The sequence below is a fragment of the Protomyctophum parallelum genome, assembly GCF_964188405.1.
Source record: "Protomyctophum parallelum genome assembly, chromosome: 6".
NCBI classification, from domain to species: domain Eukaryota; kingdom Metazoa; phylum Chordata; class Actinopteri; order Myctophiformes; family Myctophidae; genus Protomyctophum; species Protomyctophum parallelum.
In genome coordinates, this window is record NC_139701.1 from 1,455,520 (window position 1) to 1,481,162 (window position 25,643).

The 25,643-nt window shown below is 41.6% G+C and overlaps 1 protein-coding gene across 1 annotated transcript in view; it reads right to left on the bottom strand.

Moving 5' to 3' along the window:
* LOC310860173 (WD repeat-containing protein 47-like) overlaps positions 1–25,643 on the bottom strand; it is a gene marked incomplete at both ends in the record, with an annotated part of 55,894 nt that overhangs the window by 25,788 nt on the left and 4,463 nt on the right. Inside the window, 2 exons of the mRNA XM_083766963.1 lie at positions 2,610–2,918; positions 5,127–5,211. Coding sequence (XP_083623089.1) covers positions 2,610–2,918; positions 5,127–5,211 — 394 coding nt within the window. The remainder of the gene's footprint in view (positions 1–2,609; positions 2,919–5,126; positions 5,212–25,643) is intronic.

Consider the following 25,643-nt stretch of genomic DNA (forward strand, 5'->3'; position numbering starts at 1 on the left):
AGCATTAAATACTATATATATTATTTTTGGTATGCATTAGCCTGTTTATTTTCCATTGATATAATTTCACCATAATAGTATAATAATAATAATAATAATAATAATATAATAGTATATATCACCATACATTTTAATATTAGTACATTTAAACAGAAGAGAGCTAATTTAATAACCAGTCACTTTTATTGTTTGATTGTCACTCTTTGATGAATTGAACAAGGTGGTCCACCTTGTTCAATTCACCAAAGAGTGACAATCAATAAAGCAAGCATTAAAAGTCCACAGACTTGGCTGCCATGACGTCACAGGGGAGCATGAATAAGTCCACCGTGGACCCTCTTCTGAAAACTGTTAATACGTATTTCAATCAATCAATCAAAGTTTAATGTTTCTAAGTTAATCATCATGACGTTGTTTGTTGCACTTGCAACTTTGCAAGTAGTATTTGTATTTGCAACCAGAGTGCTACAAATACAATCAGTCATTCAGTCAGTCAGTCATGCATTATTATATAGACTCGTCGGTCTTTCCTATAAAATAGTAAAAAAAATAATAATAAAAACGTATGGGTTTCCAATGCTAGACAATGTCAGACCCAAGTCAGTCATTGTCATTCGTACACTAACACAGTTAGTTTACAGCACTTCGTTCAGTCACCACCCCCTTCTCCCGGTCGGTTATACTGTTACAGCACTTTGAACGAAGAATATGCATTTCGTTCTTTCGGTCTCCTCGGTCAATGTACCAGTATGACCGATCCGACCCACTTTGAACGAAGAACGAAACTTTGAACGAAGACCGAAGGTCTTTCGGTCTCCTCGGTCAATGTACCAGTATGACCGATCCGACCCACTTTGAACGAAGAACGAAATATGCATTTCGGTCTTTCGGTCGTATCGTATGACCAGTCACCACCCACTTCTCCTCTGCAACTGTTGTGCGCTGTGGGAGCCCTGGAGGCGGAGAGCACGCCAGCACGGCCCCGCCCTGCACTCCGACTCCGGCTCGCAGCCTCGCACTGAATGAGAAGTGCAGCCGGGCGATTCCCCGTCATTTGCATTTTGAACGGATCGTTCACGGAAAAGACCGGGTCGGTTTCGTTCACCAAAAAGAACTAGTTATTTTGATTCGTTCGTTCAAGACCGACTCATCTCTAAAAACGACTAACGTTTCGACCTACTGTAGTACTGTGTGTAGTCAAGGGGCTAAACCCCACAGGTTAGGTTACAGGCGATAGAAAATGTAATGTCAAGCAGAGCCATGGGGTGCACGTGAACTATATGCCGATAGCATCTCAACTCCATGTAATTTAATAAAAGCATATAAAAAACATGAATTATACACCCAATGAAAATTTAGACTTCACGGATTATAGGCCATTTGGAATTAGAACAATCGGTTGAGAATTGGCCGAGAATAGCACAATTTAAATATCAACCTTTTTGTTGCGCTATGAGGACTTGATCATGGTTGGCGGTGTTTTATAGTACTATACTTGTGAGGACCTGACTGGCACACGGCGCGCACCGAAAATGGATCATCTGCAAGCTCACAAAGCGCTGTCATGCAACAAAACAAGTCACGAGTCATCTTGTCTCGAGTCGAGTCGAGTCGGGAGTCATTGGCTAGCAAGTCGGAGTCGAGTCTCAAGTCTCGTTGGTCTTTTACCTTCCGAGTCGAGTCGCAAGTCTTTACATTCAAAGTCCGAGTCGAGTCGCAAGTCGTCAAATATGCAGAGTCATAGTGACTCGACTCGAGTCAGACTCGAGTCGAGTGACTATGACTCTGCTAACCAATGACTAGTCTAAACTAAGTATGCACCCCGTTAACATAAACATTGTGTAAACACAAACATTGAAGACGACGGTGAGGACGCAAAATGTGATTGGCCGGAATGAGATGATGTATGATGATAAGAAAGCCCCTCCCTTCGCAGACACTTGAGTAATCCTTGACCATTTCATGAAACACTACGATTTTATTAACAACATTAATATTTAAATAAAACCCCACATGTGTGAAGTGAGGGGCGCCTGGTGATGTTTGTTTAAACTGCTTGCCTTAGAGTCTAAACAAACATTAGAAAAGGTCCATAGACTGTGGGTGCCACATTCCGAAAAGCCCAGACGCTGAGAGTGGTCAGACGGATCACAGGGTACTGCTGTAAACCAATACCATTGTATTTAACCCGTCAAGAGACACATGCAGGCGCACACACACACACACACAAACACACTCACACACACACACAGCCCGTCGTTACCTTAGAGTATATATATTTATAGAGAAGGCACCCAGAGGAAATCTTGAGGCGAAATGGACATAGTGGCCGAATGAAGGTATTGCAGCCTGGCCCCAAACACATGAACGCGCTGTCCGTTGACTATCATTGTACACGTTCACGACGGACGACGCTCGTGCGCGTTCAGCGGCAGCGCGTTCATGTGTTTGGGGCCACTCACCATTGCAATCCGTCCCAGAATGCACTCTGTTCCTACCAGGAAGGAGGAGTGAATCCGCCTCATGCGCTTTTGAGCAACTCAATGCAAGTGGATGGGAGGAGAACTCGGGTGTCTTCTCTATAGATATATATACTCTATGGTCGTTACCTGACAGAACTCCACGCAGCACTCGTACAGGATGCCTTTAATGAGCAGCTGGAAGAGGCGGTTCCCGCTGGCCCGGAAGCCCGCCTCGCTCAGCTTCCTGTCGGCGGGGATGAACTGGGCCACCATGACGCAGGCCTCCTCGAAGCAGTGGACGCGCGCCGTGCTGGGGTTCCAGTCCTTGAAGTGGGCGTGCTGCGTGAGCCGGGGCAGCGTGAGGAGCAGACACAGCTGGCTGTAGTCGTCCTTGGCGGGGCAGAGGGCCTCCAGGGCGTGGAGGCAGCACACCGCCTCCTGCATGCTCAGCTCCAGCTGGAGAGACGCGAGGGGAGGACAGACAGACAAACAAAACACATGATGTCACAGATGTCACACACTTGTATTTAATTAACTAATTTAAATCTGGTGGATGGCTCAGGGCGCCAACCAGTCGTTCAATAGGTGAAGCATCTTATTCTGAAAGCCGTTTTAACTCGGAAATTAAAAATCTCCTGTGTAACGCCATGTCCCACGATTGTCATTTTATTCCACCCAAAACCTTATTTTTGTAATCGAGGATCATATCGTTTAGAGAAATGAGCTGAAAATCAAGCTAGTTTTTATCCAAAAAGAAGAATCCGAGATATTATGATTAGAAAATCTGCGTCCCCATAGACAACATAAGCCAGCGGAATTCATTTAAATTTTTATTTTTTTATTTTTTGCCATCGTACCCGAACCGGTGTCTTATGAGTGCGTACAGGACACAGTTGTGAATGTGAACCGTAATCAATTTATATTAAAAAGGCGTGAAAAGGCACTTTCAGCACTGAGCGCCATATGAAAATAGGCGATATCGGCAGTAAATGAGTTTAAGTGACAAATAAAGGTACAGACCACAAACCAGTACATTTGACTAGGGTCAAATGTACAGTAGTCACAACCTCGGCAGTGGCTCAGGGGTAGAGTGAGGTTCCCAGAGGTTTCCAACTGGGCTCCCCCAGTTAGTGTTGAAGGTTTACACTCACCAATGCAGCGGCTTGCCAGACACTACATGTGTGTATTTGTAGGATGAGCAGGGCGAGGGAGTGCTTGCTCATTCTAGGAACTACAAATATCGCCTACGGCTCTGCACCAATGTAATAAACATAAGCTGCGTGAGCAGACGTGATTTATGATGTCACAAGTTTTACGGATTCACCGGTTTGCCCGTTTCATCTAGAGACAGGAGGAGACGGTGTTTTCAAAGATTTCCACTCTGGAAGGAATTTTCCCTGCAAACGAGACTTTATTTTTGCCGTTTTCTATGGAAACCGTTTTCATGTAACTGGGGCCTAAGACTCAAGTTCCATGACCACTGTTGATTTCTCTGGTCATTCAACCCGACGCTGCTGCTCCGACATGGAAAGTCAGCTACGCACTGATTATGTTGAACTTGACCGACTTAAGTGGATGGTCGCCTGCCGTGGTAGTCCAACGGTCTGCTCTGTATCTGGGCCATTAAAGCCCATTCTGAACGGGTACCCATTTTGGTGTCGGCATCATGTTATGCTTTAGCTATTGAAAAATAGCAGATCTACAAGCTCATATCGCGCCACCGAGTGGCGCGATACGAGCTTGTAGGTCTGCTATTTTTGAAAAATCGAAGAGCGACTGACATTTCTAGAATCTGATCTCAGGTCAGAATGGGTTAATCAGACCAGTGTGTGTCCAGTGGAAACCTCGTATGAATCTGATCTCAGGTCAGAATGGGTTTTAAAGCCCCATTGCTAGTGGGACAAATAAGAAAATGGGTGCATGGTAACAATAAAATTTTAAATAAAGAAATAAATATAGAATTGTAATACAATAAACTATTTGTATAGCATTTGCAAAATCAATGTTAAAAAGTGCTTTACACCAGAAATGAAATATGCATGTAGACAACAGCTTAAGAGACAGATAAAAAATACAAAATAAAATGAAATGATAATAAAAGCAACTTTGATTGATTTAAAACAGTGATTTAAAACAAGGCACAGATTCAGCAAGCCTTTTCTCTAACTGCTAAAGCCAGGTATCCCTATGTTTTAAGTTGAACACATTTGCTGCCGATATGCATATTACGATGTTTAATATTGATATAAAAATTACTCGCTAAAATCCATCTTAGCAGCGGCCCGGTTGCTAGGCAACCGCAGGCCCGTTTAGAAATATCCTCCCGTCCTCCCGTTTAAATATATAAATATCCTCCCATCCTCCCGTTTAAATATTTAAATATCCTCCCATCCTCCCATCCTCCCGTTTAAATATTTAAATATCCTCCCATCCTCCCGTTTAAATATCCTCCCATCCTCCCGTTTAAATATCCTCCCATCCTCCCGTTTAAATATCCTCCCATCCTCCCGTTTAAATATTTAAATATCCTCCCATCCTCCCGTTTAAATATCCTCCCATCCTCCCGTTTAAATATCCTCCCATCCTCCCGTTTAAATATTTAAATATCCTCCCATCCTCCCGTTTAAATATTTAAATATCCTCCCATCCTCCCGTTTAACTCACATTTTGAGGGTCTTCCGTTGCCGACATGGCGTTGTTCACACACAGAGTTTCCAGAAACTTCTGCTTCAGAATGATGTAACGAAACCTGCACACAAAATAAACAGTTTAAAGGTCCTTTCAGACTGGTGCATTTTTCTGATATTTTATTGCGTTTTTCCGGCGACAGTCTGCAGGGACCTTTAGACAAAAAATGCATTGCTTTCCAAGCAACATGAATTGGTTTGACAGCACGCTCCCGTTACGGATCAGGGCCATTCCAGGAGAACGGTCGGTAGAGCTCCTCAAAGCCTTCACTCCGGAAGGATTCGGGGAGGTGTTCGAGCCATTCCAAGAGGAGGGCTCGGTATTTATCGAGCATAGTCTCTAGGCGGTGGACGCGGTCCTCGTAACCCTTCCCAAAGGTGTCCTCTAGGTAGGTGAAACGTTCCTTGATACCCTTCTCCAGAGCATTAATACGGACCAGGCGGTCGTCGAAAGCCTTCTCGAGGTGATTGAGACGGCGCTCTAAAACCGACAGTTCGGAACGGACAATGGTCTCCTCCGGTTCAGATTTCCGGTCAAACCTCCGGGGCGATTCTGCAGGGTTCATTCTGGTCTGATCGTACCGCTGTGGATCACCACGGGTGCAGAATAAATGGAATGAAGCCTGGGCGAAGGCACAAGGATGGATCTTCCGGGAGAAGTAGTGCAGGTTTAAGATCTCCCGGGAGGGTTGTCAATTGTAAATCCTTCGAATCACAAGACAACAGCTCACAAGAGAATGGAGAGCACAGACAGTTTGAGATGCGACAACTATAGAAAACAAACAAATATAAAAAAGCAACAATGAACTGGAAACCAAGCCGTGGCGGTTAAAATAGGCAAGCGCGGGGAGGAGGTTACATCATGGTTGCGTCACCCGGCCTAACACTTCCAGCTCGTGGGCAGCGTATGAATGAGGTTTGGCCATTATTTTATCTGTTCCATAGATGAAGATGTATGTCGTCTTAAAACGCTTTACATAGATTGTGCATCAATTCACCAATTCACACACACATTCATACACCGATGGCGGCGGAAACCACGCAAGGCACCAAACCAGTACATCAGGAGCAATTAGGGGTTCAGTGTCTTGCTCAAGGACACTTCGACACCAACTCTGGGGGAGCCCGGGTTCGAACAGGCAACCTTGCGGTTACCATTACTGTATTATCTTGTGCCTATGTCTATGCACACACACTTTTATGACCTATCGCATAGCACTTTAAACGCCTGCACTTTAATGGTTGTGTGCACCTTTTACTCTGGTATCCGCTATGTGAACTGTTTGTTGTCTGTACCGTTTCATTCATTGTTTAATGTACTGTCTATGCTGCAACCCAATTTGCCCTTCGGGGACACTAAATAAACTTGAACCTTGAACCTTGAACCATCCAGCCACTCTACCCCCTGAGCCACCGCCACCCCTAATTAATTAATTATTTTATTATATGAAATTAGATTTAAAAAATAATAATCTCTGTAATTTAGACCATTTGGTGAGTAGACTGCAGACTGCATAAGAGATAATAAAAAAAGAGACACTGTGATGTTATCGTTACTGTATACTTTAAACAGGCTCACACACGCGCACGCACACACACACACACACACACACACACACACACACACACACACACACACACACACACACACACCATTCTATGACGGGCGCCTAGTCCACTGGGATCCCGTCATTGCCGTCAGCCGATACCTAGTCAGTGAGACACTAACAGAATGTCATGACAGTGAGACACTAACAGAATGTCATGACAGTGATACCTAGTCAGTGACACTAACAGAATGTCATGACAGTGATACCTAGTCAGTGAGACACTAACAGAATGTCATGACAGTGATACCTAGTCAGTGAGACACTAACAGAATGTCATGACAGTGATACCTAGTCAGAGACACTAACAGAATGTCATGACAGTGATACCTAGTCAGAGACACTAACAGAATGTCATGACAGTGATACCTAGTCAGTGACACTAACAGAATGTCATGACAGTGATACCTAGTCAGTGACACTAACAGAATGTCATGACAGTGATACCTAGTCAGTGACACTAACAGAATGTCATGACAGTGATACCTAGTCAGTGAGACACTAACAGAATGTCATGACAGTGATACCTAGTCAGAGACACTAACAGAATGTCATGACAGTGATACCTAGTCAGAGACACTAACAGAATGTCATGACAGTGATACCTAGTCAGAGACACTAACAGAATGTCATGACAGTGATACCTAGTCAGTGACACTAACAGAATGTCATGACAGTGATACCTAGTCAGAGACACTAACAGAATGTCATGACAGTGATACCTAGTCAGAGACACTAACAGAATGTCATGACAGTGATACCTAGTCAGAGACACTAACAGAATGTCATGACAGTGATACCTAGTCAGTGACACTAACAGAATGTCATGACAGTGATACCTAGTCAGTGACACTAACAGAATGTCATGACAGTGATACCTAGTCAGTGCCACTAACAGAATGTCATGACAGTGATACCTAGTCAGTGACACTAACAGAATGTCATGACAGTGATACCTAGTCAGTGACACTAACAGAATGTCATGACAGTGATACCTAGTCAGTGAGACACTAACAGAATGTCATGACAGTGATACCTAGTCAGTGAGACACTAACAGAATGTCATGACAGTGATACCTAGTCAGAGACACTAACAGAATGTCATGACAGTGATACCTAGTCAGTGAGACACTAACAGAATGTCATGACAGTGATACCTAGTCAGTGAGACACTAACAGAATGTCATGACAGTGATACCTAGTCAGTGACACTAACAGAATGTCATGACAGTGATACCTAGTCAGTGACACTAACAGAATGTCATGACAGTGATACCTAGTCAGTGACACTAACAGAATGTCATGACAGTGATACCTAGTCAGAGACACTAACAGAATGTCATGACAGTGATACCTAGTCAGTGACACTAACAGAATGTCATGACAGTGATACCTAGTCAGTGAGACACTAACAGAATGTCATGACAGTGATACCTAGTCAGTGACACTAACAGAATGTCATGACAGTGATACCTAGTCAGTGACACTAACAGAATGTCATGACAGTGATACCTAGTCAGTGACACTAACAGAATGTCATGACAGTGATACCTAGTCAGTGACACTAACAGAATGTCATGACAGTGATACCTAGTCAGTGACACTAACAGAATGTCATGACAGTGATACCTAGTCAGTGACACTAACAGAATGTCATGACAGTGATACCTAGTCAGTGACACTAACAGAATGTCATGACAGTGATACCTAGTCAGTGACACTAACAGAATGTCATGACAGTGATACCTAGTCAGTGACACTAACAGAATGTCATGACAGTGATACCTAGTCAGAGACACTAACAGAATGTCATGACAGTGATACCTAGTCAGTGACACTAACATAATGTCATGACAGTGATACCTAGTCAGTGACACTAACAGAATGTCATGACAGTGATACCTAGTCAGTGAGACACTAACAGAATGTCATGACAGTGATGCCTAGTCAGTGACACTAACAGAATGTCATGACAGTGATACCTAGTCAGTGACACTAACAGAATGTCATGACAGTGATACCTAGTCAGTGACACTAACAGAATGTCATGACAGTGATACCTAGTCAGTGACACTAACAGAATGTCATGACAGTGATACCTTTCTTTCAATCATTTTATTTTTCCTTTTTGTACAAACCGACACATGACTCACATATACATACAGACTAATCGACATACCTACATACATACATTATACATACATTCGTCCATACATCATCTTCTTCTTACTACTTAAATACTCATTCATGTAGTTTTAGAAATCATAAAGCCTTTGTTCTTAACATGAATAGTTCCTTAATTTGCCAAACCTCTTGATAATATTTCTGCGTATTCTACTCCCATGTATTCCACAACTGGTCCCCAAACCAAGAAGAATCCATCCATGTCTCCTTGGAGAACATGTGTGAGCCGTTCTAGTGGGAGCAGCTGTAGAACATTATGGAGCCAACTCGATACAGATGGAACAACATCCCCAATCCAACATTGTAGTATTGACAACCTAGCACAGTACCATAGTATATTCAGGATTCTCTTAAATCTGTTAAATTCAGGAGTCGTTGGGTGTAAACCCAAGATACATTGTAGGGGATCTAGTTCGATCCTTAGCCCTATTATAGTAGAAATTTCGTTCTTCACTTCCTCCCAAAATTTTTGGATTACTGGACAGTGCCACATTAGGTGCACATACGTGCCCACGTTTTCTTTACATTTCAGACATGTACCAGAGCAGTCTTTATCATATTTGCTCCTTTGATATGGAGTAGTTTGTAGTTTATGTATAATCTTGAATTGGATTTCTTGAGGCTTGTAGTTGCAGCATATCTTTTTACTATTTAACATAATTTTTTTCCATTGAAGGTCATTAATTGTAATTTGTAAGTCTCGTTCCCACGACTGCCTGCTGATGTTGGTATTAACGTTCTTTATGGAAATCAATTTTTGATATATATAACTTGTTTTTTTTTTCTTCAGCTGGCAGACCTGGTGGACAAGTCTCTCAATCTGCTCTGGTCCATGTCCTTCTTTATACTGGGGTATAGAATTTAGATAACTTCGAATTTGTAAATACCTAAAGAAATGTATCCGGGATAACCCATATTGATCCTGTAGTTGTCCAAAAGACTTCAAGGTACCATGCTGGTATAGATCATTTATCACCTGAATTCCTACTGTATGCCATTCCTTGAACCCAGGGTCATTACAAGAGGGGATAAAATTAGGGTTGTTAACAATCGGTGCATAAAAAGAATATTTCTTCAACATTGAGAATGCCCTCTTTATGTTATTCCATGTATTCAGGGTGTTGTTTACAATAAAATTAGCCCCAATACCTGGTAACAATTTAGCATCAGTTATGAATGGTAGATTTGGTAGCACTATGGAGTTACAACCCTGTGGTACCAGATCCAACCATGTTGAGTTGGGGTCTTGTTCCACCCATTCTGCTAAATTGTTCACTACTGTTGCCCATTGATAATATTGAAAGTTGGGGACTGCTAATCCTCCCTTTTCCACTGGGAGCTGGAGCTTTTCCAGTTTCACTCTTGGGCGTTTATTTCTCCAAATAAAAGCTGACATGGCCTTATTTACATCTTTGAAAAGACTGTTGGATATGACGTTGGGTATCATTTGCATAGGGTATAAGATTCTAGGGAGTATATTCATTTTGATAATGGAGATACGTCCCAAGAAGGATATTGGAAGCTCCATCCATCTGGTTAGGTCCAATTTAATCTGTTTAATAACGGGGGTCAAGTTTGTCTTCACTAAATACTCCAAGTGGTAAGGAATATATATCCCTAAATACTTGAAGCCTTTATCAGTCAGATTGATTGGAGATACTATATTATTTGGATCTCTTGTTCCCAGTGGTAGGGCTATGGATTTGCTCACATTAATTTTATAACCAGAGAAAATACTGAATTCATTAATTATTTCTAATACAGCAGGGATAGTTCTCTTAGGGTTGCTAAGAAAAAGTAGTATATCATCTGCATATAGCGAGATAACATGCTCTTTTTTCCCGCTATTGATCCCCTTGACCTGTGGGTGTGTTCTAATGGCCTCTGCCAGAGGTTCAATGGCTACAGTAAATAGAAGTGCCGATAATGGACAGCCCTGGCGGCAGGAGCGTTCAAGGGTAAACTGTGGTGATATACAACCATTACTTATAACCATTGCTTGTGGTGAAGTATACAACAGTTTCACCCAACTTATAAATGCATTGCCCATAGAAAAGCGTTCCAGAACCTTGAACATATATCCCCATTCCAATCTATCATATGCTTTCTCCGCGTCCAAGGAGACCACTGCCAAGTCTAATTTTTTATGTTTTGCATACTGAATGACCCCCAATAAACGCCTTATGTTGGTATAAGAGTGACGCCCCTCCACAAATCCTGTTTGCTGAGGTCCTATAATGTGTGGTAATATAGGGTTCAATCTTTTAGCTATAAGTTTGGCCAGTATTTTGTTGTCCACACATTGTAAACTGATTGGTCTATATGAGGAGGGCTCCTCTGGGTTTTTACCCTCCTTTGGAATTAGAGTAATACTGGCCGTCTGTGTTGAATTTGGCAACCTTTGATTTAGGAAGGAATATTCATACATTTTTAATAAGAGTGGGGATAAAATATTCTTAAATGTTTTATATACTTCTGGTGGGAACCCATCAGGGCCTGCCGCTTTCCCCGAAGGGATGTCGTCGATAGCCTCTATTATTTCTGATAATGAAATTGGTTTATTCAGCGTCTGTTGTTGGTTCTCATTTATTTGTGGTAGGTTACATCGCTCCAGAAAGGCATTCATTTGGGGGTCTCTGTCTTGTACTTCAGATGTATAAAGCACTTTATAGAAATTTGTAAATATGGCATTGATCTCCTTGGCCTCAAAGCAGCGCTTTCCATGTGAATCTTTAAGGCATGCGACTGAGTTATGATTTTTCCGGTTATTTACCAGTTTTGAGAGTAATTTGCCTGATTTGTTCCCATGTTCATGTAATTTATGTTTTTTGGAGAACAATGATTTCTCTGCTTGTTGGGATAATAAAGTATCAAGGGCAGTCCTTACTACTATAAGTTTTTCATAGTTCCTTCTGGTTGGGTATTGTTTATGAGTCTGTTCGCAGTTTATCAATTCTAATTCCAATTTATTCTGTTCCAATATATTTTTTTTCTTTTTTTTACTGCAGAATGAAATAATTAGTCCTCTTAAGTATGCTTTTGTAGTTTCCCAAAGTATGGAAGGGTCAACAGAGCCATTATCATTTATCTCCAAAAAAACAAGTAGCTCCTTTCTAATATGGTCACAGAATTCTGAGTCAGACAGAATGGCTCTGTTACATTGCCATCTATAGGTGCTTTTTGGGCTTTGCAGGCACACATTAAGAGAAATTGGTGCATGGTCTGATATATGGATTGAGCCAATGCTACATTTTGTAACTGATGCTGCTAAAGTACGTGGTATTAAAAAGTAATCTAATCTGTGGTAACTATGATGCGGGTTCGAAAAAAAGGTGAAGTCTTTACCTAGCGGATTTCTCAGCCGCCATATATCTACCCATCCCATTTCGTTCATTATTTTTATGATAGTTTTAGCACTCTTGCTTATGCCGTTACCTTGGGGGGTTCTATCCAGTTTACAATTTAGAATATTATTCCAATCTCCAGCTATAATGGTATTCACAGATGCAAAAGGAGATATCAATTCAGCCATTTTACTGAAGAAATTTGGTGGTGAATTAGGTGGGGCATATACATTCAATAGAACAGTATTTTCTCCATACAGGTGACCTTGAATCAGCACATAACACCCATTTGGGTCACATTGTACTGTCTTTATAGTGAATGGTAATTGTTTACTAATGAGGATTGCAACCCCTCTACTTCTCGTGGAGAAGGATGCCGAGTACACTTGTCCAACCCAGTCTTTTTTAAGTTTATCATGTTCAGCTTTACTTAGGTGTGTCTCCTGCAGTAGAGCGATATCGACTTTCTCTTTTTTAAGGAAGGTTAATATTTTTTTCTTTTTAATTGGGTGGTTGACACCTTGGATGTTCCAGCTGTATATTTTCAGTTCATTAGGTCTTGTCATAATCTGTTATATGTATAGAGTTGGGGCTGAAACTTGTTCTGTTCATGATTATTAGCTTTTCGTGTTTATTTATAGCTTTAATTAGCGTACGTATAGAAGAAAGATGACTAAAGGGACAACATAAAAACATCCAAACATACACATAACATTTAACCCCCAACATATACCCTCTCCCTCCCACAATGCTCCAACATGTGAAGTTCCCAGAAACCCTCCTACCTATCTTCCTGGTACACTCCACGAGAAACATATCCTACCCCTAAGATTCATGTGGCTCTTGTCAGTTTTGATTTAATTTTAAAAATAAGCATTTTTATACCGACTATCTCTGTTCACTTTTTTGTCCCCCTTGACCACTTATTAATGGCCATAGGGGATACATATATTGTTTCCAATTTTAATCTCATTCCCTCAGACTACCTATTCAATTTTTTTTTTCTTTTTTTTTTTCTCTCTTTTCCCCTCCTTTTTCCTCCCAATGCTATTAAAGGATGACTACATCCCATCGTTTCCCTTTCAGCTGACATACACCAAACCATCACCTGTAAACATTATTTCCTATGACACAAAATAGGACCTGTATATATACCAAACCCTTCAGGTTGTTCTGATATGTTATTCATAGTCTCTGTTCAGACACCATGAACTACCAAGCAACCCCACTAGTGAAAAGAAAACAAAAACACACCATAAACAATAATTCCAATAGCTCCTCCCTCCCTCCTACTTCCTCCTTGATTACAGTTACCAACATATGAGAAAAAAGAAAGTAAATTAAGGAAAAGTAAATAAAAAAAGGGGGTATAACAATATGTAAAAAATAAAGTTTTTACGTATTTGAGATATGGTGGTCATTGTAATACATTATAGCACTCTTGGTTTCCACTCCAGCGTGTTCACGCATGTGTGTAAACCTTGTCCCTCAGTTCCGCTTGGTCAGGCGAAACGGGCGCATTTGTCTTCTTATGTCCTGCTGTGTGTGTATATTGTATTAACATGGATATTTGTGTATGGTTCTAGTTTATCTAGCGTGCGTCCCCGTGTGTGTACGTTACACACCCGTCTCGCCTGGTCAGACGAGACGCGCGCTACGTGTGTGTGTGTGTGTGTGTGTGTGTGTGTGCGCGTGTGTGTGTGTGTGTGTGTGTGTGTGTGTGTGTGTGTGTGTGTGTGTGTGTGTGTGTGTGTGTGTGTGTGTGTGTGTGTGTGTGTGTGTGTGTGTGTGTGTGTGTGTGTGTGTGTGTGTGTGCGAGAGCGATAGGAGAGGGAGAGAGAAATAAAGTTCAGAAAAAGAAAGAAAAAAAGAGAGAGAGTTACTGTATAGTAGGCGACGTTATTCCATTTCTTTCAGCTCCTTTATGAAGTCTTCTACCTCTTCGGGTTTACGAAACAGTCGTGGTTTGTCTTCTCCTTGTTGTTGGACCCGCAGGACGGCTGGGTAGATTAGTGCATATTCTATATTCATATCCCGTAGTTTCTTCTTGCAGGAATCAAACTCGCGGCGCTGCTTCTGGATCTCTGGGCTGAAGTCGTTGTTGAAGTAGATTCTACATCCATCGTTGATCATGAGCTCCCGTTTCTGTCTGGCCAGGCGAAGTACCTTTACTTTGTCCTGGAAGTTCAGGAACTCCACGACAATCTGCCTTGGACCAGGTTTAGGTGTTTTCATCTTGGAATCTCTCTTTACTGGAGTGCGACGAGCGTTCACAATCACAGGGAGAAAAGGAGCGTTGTCGGCTCCAAATAGGTAGTGGATCAGTTGCTGCACATATCCAATCCCGTCTTTTCCTTCTGCTCTCTCCGGTACATTAGAAATACGGATATTTCCTCTTCTGCTGTGGTTCTGTATTGTTTCAATCTTTTGTTTCAGGTAGTTGTTTTCTTTTTCTATTTTAGTCATGCGGGTTTTTAGGTCTTCGACGTTATCTTCGTTGCCGCTGACTCTTTGTTGCACTTCCGTGATTTGTTCACCCATAGATTCAAGTTTGATATTCACTTCATTTAGCTTCGTGTGGAGAGCTTTAGTAGAATTGTCAAACCTGTTTATTAGGTCTTCTTTGCACTGGCTGATTGCGTCCAGGAGCGTCTGGAAGGTGATTTGGCTTTCTGCCATGGTGGTGCCTTGTTTTCTCCGTCTATAGATGACCAGAAGTCGTACTTTGTCGCTTTCAGTAGTCTTACTAGTAGTCTGAGTGGTTTGAGATCATATGGTCTTCTTTTATTTTGAGAATTTCGTCGGTTATCTCATTATTTGTAAAGAACTGATGCAGCCCATGCGGTGCTACTCATACACCAGCGGCCATGTTGGATCCCACTCAGTGACAGTGACTCAATGACAGTGATACCTAGTCAGTGAGACACTAACAGAATGTCATGACAGTGATACCTAGTCAGTGACACTAACAGAATGTCATGACAGTGATACCTAGTCAGTGAGACACTAACAGAATGTCATGACAGTGATACCTAGTCAGTGACACTAACAGAATGTCATGACAGTGATACCTAGTCAGTGACACTAACAGAATGTCATGACAGTGATACCTAGTCAGTGACACTAACAGAATGTCATGACAGTGATACCTAGTCAGTGAGACACTAACAGAATGTCATGACAGTGATACCTAGTCAGTGAGACACTAACAGAATGTCATGACAGTGATACCTAGTCAGTGAGACACTAACAGAATGTCATGACAGTGATACCTAGTCAGAGACACTAACAGAATGTCATGACAGTGATACCTAGTCAGTGAGACTAACAGAATGTCATGACAGTGATACCTAGTCAGTGACACTAACAGAATGTCATGACAGTGATACCTAGTCAGTGAGACACTAACAGAATGTCATGACAGTGATACCTAGTCAGTGAGACACTAACAGAATGTCATGACAGTGATACCTAGTCAGTGAGACACTAACAGAATGTCATGACAGTGATACCTAGTCAGAGACACTAACAGAATGTCATGACAGTGATACCTAGTCAGTGAGACTAACAGAATGTCATGACAGTGATACCTAGTCAGTGACACTAACAGAATGTCATGACAGTGATACCTAGTCAGTGAGACACTAACAGAATGTCATGACAGTGATACCTAGTCAGTGAGACACTAACAGAATGTCATGACAGTGATACCTAGTCAGTGAGACTAACAGAATGTCATGACAGTGATACCTAGTCAGTGACACTAACAGAATGTCATGACAGTGATACCTAGTCAGTGAGACACTAACAGAATGTCATGACAGTGATACCTAGTCAGTGAGACACTAACAGAATGTCATGACAGTGATACCTAGTCAGAGACACTAACAGAATGTCATGACAGTGATACCTAGTCAGTGAGACTAACAGAATGTCATGACAGTGATACCTAGTCAGTGACACTAACAGAATGTCATGACAGTGATACCTAGTCAGAGACACTAACAGAATGTCATGACAGTGATACCTAGTCAGTGACACTAACAGAATGTCATGACAGTGATACCTAGTCAGTGAGACACTAACAGAATGTCATGACAGTGATACCTAGTCAGTGACACTAACAGAATGTCATGACAGTGATACCTAGTCAGTGAGACACTAACAGAATGTCATGACAGTGATACCTAGTCAGTGACACTAACAGAATGTCATGACAGTGATACCTAGTCAGAGACACTAACAGAATGTCATGACAGTGATACCTAGTCAGAGACACTAACAGAATGTCATGACAGTGATACCTAGTCAGTGACACTAACAGAATGTCATGACAGTGATACCTAGTCAGTGACACTAACAGAATGTCATGACAGTGATACCTAGTCAGAGACACTAACAGAATGTCATGACAGTGATACCTAGTCAGAGACACTAACAGAATGTCATGACAGTGATACCTAGTCAGTGAGACACTAACAGAATGTCATGACAGTGATACCTAGTCAGTGAGACACTAACAGAATGTCATGACAGTGATACCTAGTCAGTGACACTAACAGAATGTCATGACAGTGATACCTAGTCAGTGAGACACTAACAGAATGTCATGACAGTGATACCTAGTCAGTGACACTAACAGAATGTCATGACAGTGATACCTAGTCAGTGAGACACTAACAGAATGTCATGACAGTGATACCTAGTCAGTGACACTAACAGAATGTCATGACAGTGATACCTAGTCAGTGACACTAACAGAATGTCATGACAGTGATACCTAGTCAGAGACACTAACAGAATGTCATGACAGTGATACCTAGTCAGAGACACTAACAGAATGTCATGACAGTGATACCTAGTCAGTGAGACACTAACAGAATGTCATGACAGTGATACCTAGTCAGTGACACTAACAGAATGTCATGACAGTGATACCTAGTCAGAGACACTAACAGAATGTCATGACAGTAATACCTAGTCAGAGACACTAACAGAATGTCATGACAGTGATACCTAGTCAGTGACACTAACAGAATGTCATGACAGTGATACCTAGTCAGTGACACTAACAGAATGTCATGACAGTGATACCTAGTCAGTGACACTAACAGAATGTCATGACAGTGATACCTAGTCAGTGACACTAACAGAATGTCATGACAGTGATACCTAGTCAGTGACACTAACAGAATGTCATGACAGTGATACCTAGTCAGAGACACTAACAGAATGTCATGACAGTGATACCTAGTCAGTGACACTAACAGAATGTCATGACAGTGATACCTAGTCAGTGACACTAACAGAATGTCATGACAGTGATACCTAGTCAGTGACACTAACAGAATGTCATGACAGTGATGCCTAGTCAGTGACACTAACAGAATGTCATGACAGTGATACCTAGTCAGAGACACTAACAGAATGTCATGACAGTGATACCTAGTCAGTGACACTAACAGAATGTCATGACAGTGATACCTAGTCAGAGACACTAACAGAATGTCATGACAGTGATACCTAGTCAGAGACACTAACAGAATGTCATGACAGTGATACCTAGTCAGTGAGACACTAACAGAATGTCATGACAGTGATACCTAGTCAGTGAGACACTAACAGAATGTCATGACAGTGATACCTAGTCAGTGACACTAACAGAATGTCATGACAGTGATACCTAGTCAGTGACACTAACAGAATGTCATGACAGTGATACCTAGTCAGTGACACTAACAGAATGTCATGACAGTGATACCTAGTCAGTGAGACACTAACAGAATGTCATGACAGTGATACCTAGTCAGTGACACTAACAGAATGTCATGACAGTGATACCTAGTCAGTGAGACACTAACAGAATGTCATGACAGTGATACCTAGTCAGTGACACTAACAGAATGTCATGACAGTGATACCTAGTCAGTGACACTAACAGAATGTCATGACAGTGATACCTAGTCAGTGACACTAACAGAATGTCATGACAGTGATACCTAGTCAGTGAGACACTAACAGAATGTCATGACAGTGATACCTAGTCAGTGACACTAACAGAATGTCATGACAGTGATACCTAGTCAGTGAGACACTAACAGAATGTCATGACAGTGATACCTAGTCAGAGACACTAACAGAATGTCATGACAGTGATACCTAGTCAGTGACACTAACAGAATGTCATGACAGTGATACCTAGTCAGAGACACTAACAGAATGTCATGACAGTGATACCTAGTCAGAGACACTAACAGAATGTCATGACAGTGATACCTAGTCAGTGACACTAACAGAATGTCATGACAGTGATACCTAGTCAGAGACACTAACAGAATGTCATGACAGTGATACCTAGTCAGTGACACTAACAGAATGTCATGACAGTGATACCTAGTCAGTGAGACACTAACAGAATGTCATGACAGTGATACCTAGTCAGTGAGACACTAACAGAATGTCATGACAGTGATACCTAGTCAGTGAGACACTAACAGAATGTCATGACAGTGATACCTAGTCAGTGACACTAACAGAATGTCATGACAGTGATACCTAGTCAGTGAGACTAACAGAATGTCATGACAGTGATACCTAGTCAGAGACACTAACAGAATGTCATGACAGTGATACCTAGTCAGTGAGACACTAACAGAATGTCATGACAGTGATACCTAGTCAGAGACACTAACAGAATGTCATGACAGTGATACCTAGTCAGTGAGACACTAACAGAATGTCATGACAGTGATACCTAGTCAGTGACACTAACAGAATGTCATGACAGTGATACCTAGTCAGTGACACTAACAGAATGTCATGACAGTGATACCTAGTCAGTGAGACACTAACAGAATGTCATGACAGTGATACCTAGTCAGTGAGACACTAACAGAATGTCATGACAGTGATACCTAGTCAGTGACACTAACAGAATGTCATGACAGTGATACCTAGTCAGTGAGACACTAACAGAATGTCATGACAGTGATACCTAGTCAGAGACACTAACAGAATGTCATGACAGTGATACCTAGTCAGTGAGACACTAACAGAATGTCATGACAGTGATACCTAGTCAGTGACACTAACAGAATGTCATGACAGTGATACCTAGTCAGTGAGACACTAACAGAATGTCATGACAGTGATACCTAGTCAGAGACACTAACAGAATGTCATGACAGTGATACCTAGTCAGTGAGACACTAACAGAATGTCATGACAGTGATACCTAGTCAGTGACACTAACAGAATGTCATGACAGTGATACCTAGTCAGTGACACTAACAGAATGTCATGACAGTGATACCTAGTCAGTGACACTAACAGAATGTCATGACAGTGATACCTAGTCAGTGAGACACTAACAGAATGTCATGACAGTGATACCTAGTCAGTGAGACACTAACAGAATGTCATGACAGTGATACCTAGTCAGAGACACTAACAGAATGTCATGACAGTGATACCTAGTCAGTGAGACACTAACAGAATGTCATGACAGTGATACCTAGTCAGTGACACTAACAGAATGTCATGACAGTGATACCTAGTCAGTGACACTAACAGAATGTCATGACAGTGATACCTAGTCAGTGACACTAACAGAATGTCATGACAGTGATACCTAGTCAGTGAGGACACTAACAGAATGTCATGACAGTGATACCTAGTCAGTGAGACACTAACAGAATGTCATGACAGTGATACCTAGTCAGTGACACTAACAGAATGTCATGACAGTGATACCTAGTCAGTGAGACACTAACAGAATGTCATGACAGTGATACCTAGTCAGTGAGACACTAACAGAATGTCATGACAGTGATACCTAGTCAGAGACACTAACAGAATGTCATGACAGTGATACCTAGTCAGTGAGACACTAACAGAATGTCATGACAGTGATACCTAGTCAGTGAGACACTAACAGAATGTCATGACAGTGATACCTAGTCAGTGACACTAACAGAATGTCATGACAGTGATACCTAGTCAGTGAGACACTAACAGAATGTCATGACAGTGATACCTAGTCAGAGACACTAACAGAATGTCATGACAGTGATACCTAGTCAGAGACACTAACAGAATGTCATGACAGTGATACCTAGTCAGTGAGACACTAACAGAATGTCATGACAGTGATACCTAGTCAGTGAGACACTAACAGAATGTCATGACAGTGATACCTAGTCAGAGACACTAACAGAATGTCATGACAGTGATACCTAGTCAGTGAGACACTAACAGAATGTCATGACAGTGATACCTAGTCAGTGAGACACTAACAGAATGTCATGACAGTGATACCTAGTCAGAGACACTAACAGAATGTCATGACAGTGATACCTAGTCAGTGAGACTAACAGAATGTCATGACAGTGATACCTAGTCAGTGACACTAACAGAATGTCATGACAGTGATACCTAGTCAGTGAGACACTAACAGAATGTCATGACAGTGATACCTAGTCAGAGACACTAACAGAATGTCATGACAGTAATACCTAGTCAGAGACACTAACAGAATGTCATGACAGTGATGCCTAGTCAGTGAGACACTAACAGAATGTCATGACAGTGATACCTAGTCAGTGAGACACTAACAGAATGTCATGACAGTGATACCTAGTCAGAGACACTAACAGAATGTCATGACAGTGATACCTAGTCAGAGACACTAACAGAATGTCATGACAGTGATACCTAGTCAGTGAGACACTAACAGAATGTCATGACAGTGATACCTAGTCAGTGAGACACTAACAGAATGTCATGACAGTGATACCTAGTCAGAGACACTAACAGAATGTCATGACAGTAATACCTAGTCAGAGACACTAACAGAATGTCATGACAGTGATGCCTAGTCAGTGAGACACTAACAGAATGTCATGACAGTGATACCTAGTCAGAGACACTAACAGAATGTCATGACAGTGATACCTAGTCAGAGACACTAACAGAATGTCATGACAGTGATACCTAGTCAGTGACACTAACAGAATGTCATGACAGTGATACCTAGTCAGTGAGACACTAACAGAATGTCATGACAGTGATACCTAGTCAGTGACACTAACAGAATGTCATGACAGTGATACCTAGTCAGAGACACTAACAGAATGTCATGACAGTGATACCTAGTCAGTGAGACACTAACAGAATGTCATGACAGTGATACCTAGTCAGTGACACTAACAGAATGTCATGACAGTGATACCTAGTCAGAGACACTAACAGAATGTCATGACAGTGATACCTAGTCAGAGACACTAACAGAATGTCATGACAGTGATACCTAGTCAGTGAGACACTAACAGAATGTCATGACAGTGATACCTAGTCAGTGAGACACTAACAGAATGTCATGACAGTGATACCTAGTCAGTGACACTAACAGAATGTCATGACAGTGATACCTAGTCAGTGAGACACTAACAGAATGTCATGACAGTGATACCTAGTCAGAGACACTAACAGAATGTCATGACAGTGATACCTAGTCAGTGACACTAACAGAATGTCATGACAGTGATACCTAGTCAGTGAGACACTAACAGAATGTCATGACAGTGATACCTAGTCAGTGACACTAACAGAATGTCATGAGAGTGATACCTAGTCAGTGACACTAACAGAATGTCATGACAGTGATACCTAGTCAGTGAGACACTAACAGAATGTCATGACAGTGATACCTAGTCAGTGACACTAACAGAATGTCATGACAGTGATACCTAGTCAGAGACACTAACAGAATGTCATGACAGTGATACCTAGTCAGTGAGACACTAACAGAATGTCATGACAGTGATACCTAGTCAGTGACACTAACAGAATGTCATGACAGTGATACCTAGTCAGTGACACTAACAGAATGTCATGACAGTGATACCTAGTCAGAGACACTAACAGAATGTCATGACAGTGATACCTAGTCAGAGACACTAACAGAATGTCATGACAGTGATACCTAGTCAGTGAGACACTAACAGAATGTCATGACAGTGATACCTAGTCAGTGAGACACTAACAGAATGTCATGACAGTGATACCTAGTCAGTGACACTAACAGAATGTCATGACAGTGATACCTAGTCAGTGACACTAACAGAATGTCATGACAGTGATACCTAGTCAGTGACACTAACAGAATGTCATGACAGTGATACCTAGTCAGTGACACTAACAGAATGTCATGACAGTGATACCTAGTCAGTGAGACACTAACAGAATGTCATGACAGTGATACCTAGTCAGAGACACTAACAGAATGTCATGACAGTGATACCTAGTCAGAGACACTAACAGAATGTCATGACAGTGATACCTAGTCAGTGAGACACTAACAGAATGTCATGACAGTGATACCTAGTCAGTGACACTAACAGAATGTCATGACAGTGATACCTAGTCAGTGACACTAACAGAATGTCATGACAGTGATACCTAGTCAGTGACACTAACAGAATGTCATGACAGTGATACCTAGTCAGTGAGACACTACAGAATGTCATGACAGTGATACCTAGTCAGTGACACTAACAGAATGTCATGACAGTGATACCTAGTCAGTGAGACACTAACAGAATGTCATGACAGTGATACCTAGTCAGTGACACTAACAGAATGTCATGACAGTGATACCTAGTCAGTGACACTAACAGAATGTCATGACAGTGATACCTAGTCAGAGACACTAACAGAATGTCATGACAGTGATACCTAGTCAGAGACACTAACAGAATGTCATGACAGTGATACCTAGTCAGTGAGACACTAACAGAATGTCATGACAGTGATACCTAGTCAGTGACACTAACAGAATGTCATGACAGTGATACCTAGTCAGTGACACTAACAGAATGTCATGACAGTGATACCTAGTCAGAGACACTAACAGAATGTCATGACAGTGATACCTAGTCAGAGACACTAACAGAATGTCATGACAGTGATACCTAGTCAGTGAGACACTAACAGAATGTCATGACAGTGATACCTAGTCAGTGACACTAACAGAATGTCATGACAGTGATACCTAGTCAGTGACACTAACAGAATGTCATGACAGTGATACCTAGTCAGTGACACTAACAGAATGTCAATGACAGTGATACCTAGTCAGTGACACTAACAGAATGTCATGACAGTGATACCTAGTCAGTGAGACACTAACAGAATGTCATGACAGTGATACCTAGTCAGAGACACTAACAGAATGTCATGACAGTGATACCTAGTCAGTGACACTAACAGAATGTCATGACAGTGATACCTAGTCAGTGACACTAACAGAATGTCATGACAGTGATACCTAGTCAGTGACACTAACAGAATGTCATGACAGTGATACCTAGTCAGTGAGACACTAACAGAATGTCATGACAGTGATACCTAGTCAGTGACACTAACAGAATGTCATGACAGTGATACCTAGTCAGTGAGACACTAACAGAATGTCATGACAGTGATACCTAGTCAGAGACACTAACAGAATGTCATGACAGTGATACCTAGTCAGAGACACTAACAGAATGTCATGACAGTGATACCTAGTCAGTGACACTAACAGAATGTCATGACAGTGATACCTAGTCAGTGACACTAACAGAATGTCATGACAGTGATACCTAGTCAGTGAGACACTAACAGAATGTCATGACAGTGATACCTAGTCAGTGACACTAACAGAATGTCATGACAGTGATACCTAGTCAGTGACACTAACAGAATGTCATGACAGTGATACCTAGTCAGTGAGACACTAACAGAATGTCATGACAGTGATACCTAGTCAGAGACACTAACAGAATGTCATGACAGTGATACCTAGTCAGTGACACTAACAGAATGTCATGACAGTGATACCTAGTCAGTGACACTAACAGAATGTCATGACAGTGATACCTAGTCAGTGACACTAACAGAATGTCATGACAGTGATACCTAGTCAGTGACACTAACAGAATGTCATGACAGTGATACCTAGTCAGTGACACTAACAGAATGTCATGACAGTGATACCTAGTCAGTGGACACTAACAGAATGTCATGACAGTGATACCTAGTCAGTGACACTAACAGAATGTCATGACAGTGATACCTAGTCAGTGGACACTAACAGAATGTCATGACAGTGATACCTAGTCAGTGACACTAACAGAATGTCATGACAGTGATACCTAGTCAGTGACACTAACAGAATGTCATGACAGTGATACCTAGTCAGTGAGACACTAACAGAATGTCATGACAGTGATACCTAGTCAGTGACACTAACAGAATGTCATGACAGTGATACCTAGTCAGTGACACTAACAGAATGTCATGACAGTGATACCTAGTCAGTGACACTAACAGAATGTCATGACAGTGATACCTAGTCAGTGACACTAACAGAATGTCATGACAGTGATACCTAGTCAGTGACACTAACAGAATGTCATGACAGTGATACCTAGTCAGTGACACTAACAGAATGTCCATGACAGTGATACCTAGTCAGAGACACTAACAGAATGTCATGACAGTGATACCTAGTCAGTGACACTAACAGAATGTCATGACAGTGATACCTAGTCAGTGAGACACTAACAGAATGTCATGACAGTGATACCTAGTCAGTGACACTAACAGAATGTCATGACAGTGATACCTAGTCAGTGACACTAACAGAATGTCATGACAGTGATACCTAGTCAGAGACATAACAGAATGTCATGACAGTGATACCTAGTCAGAGACACTAACAGAATGTCATGACAGTGATACCTAGTCAGTGAGACACTAACAGAAATGTCATGACAGTGATACCTAGTCAGTGACACTAACAGAATGTCATGACAGTGATACCTAGTCAGTGAGACACTAACAGAATGTCATGACAGTGATACCTAGTCAGTGAGACACTAACAGAATGTCATGACAGTGATACCTAGTCAGAGACACTAACAGAATGTCATGACAGTGATACCTAGTCAGTGAGACACTAACAGAATGTCATGACAGTGATACCTAGTCAGTGAGACACTAACAGAATGTCATGACAGTGATACCTAGTCAGAGACACTAACAGAATGTCATGACAGTGATACCTAGTCAGTGAGACACTAACAGAATGTCATGACAGTGATACCTAGTCAGTGACACTAACAGAATGTCATGACAGTGATACCTAGTCAGTGAGCACTAACAGAATGTCATGACAGTGATACCTAGTCAGTGACACTAACAGAATGTCATGACAGTCTGATACCTAGTCAGTGAGACACTAACAGAATGTCATGACAGTGATACCTAGTCAGTGACACTAACAGAATGTCATGACAGTGATACCTAGTCAGTGAC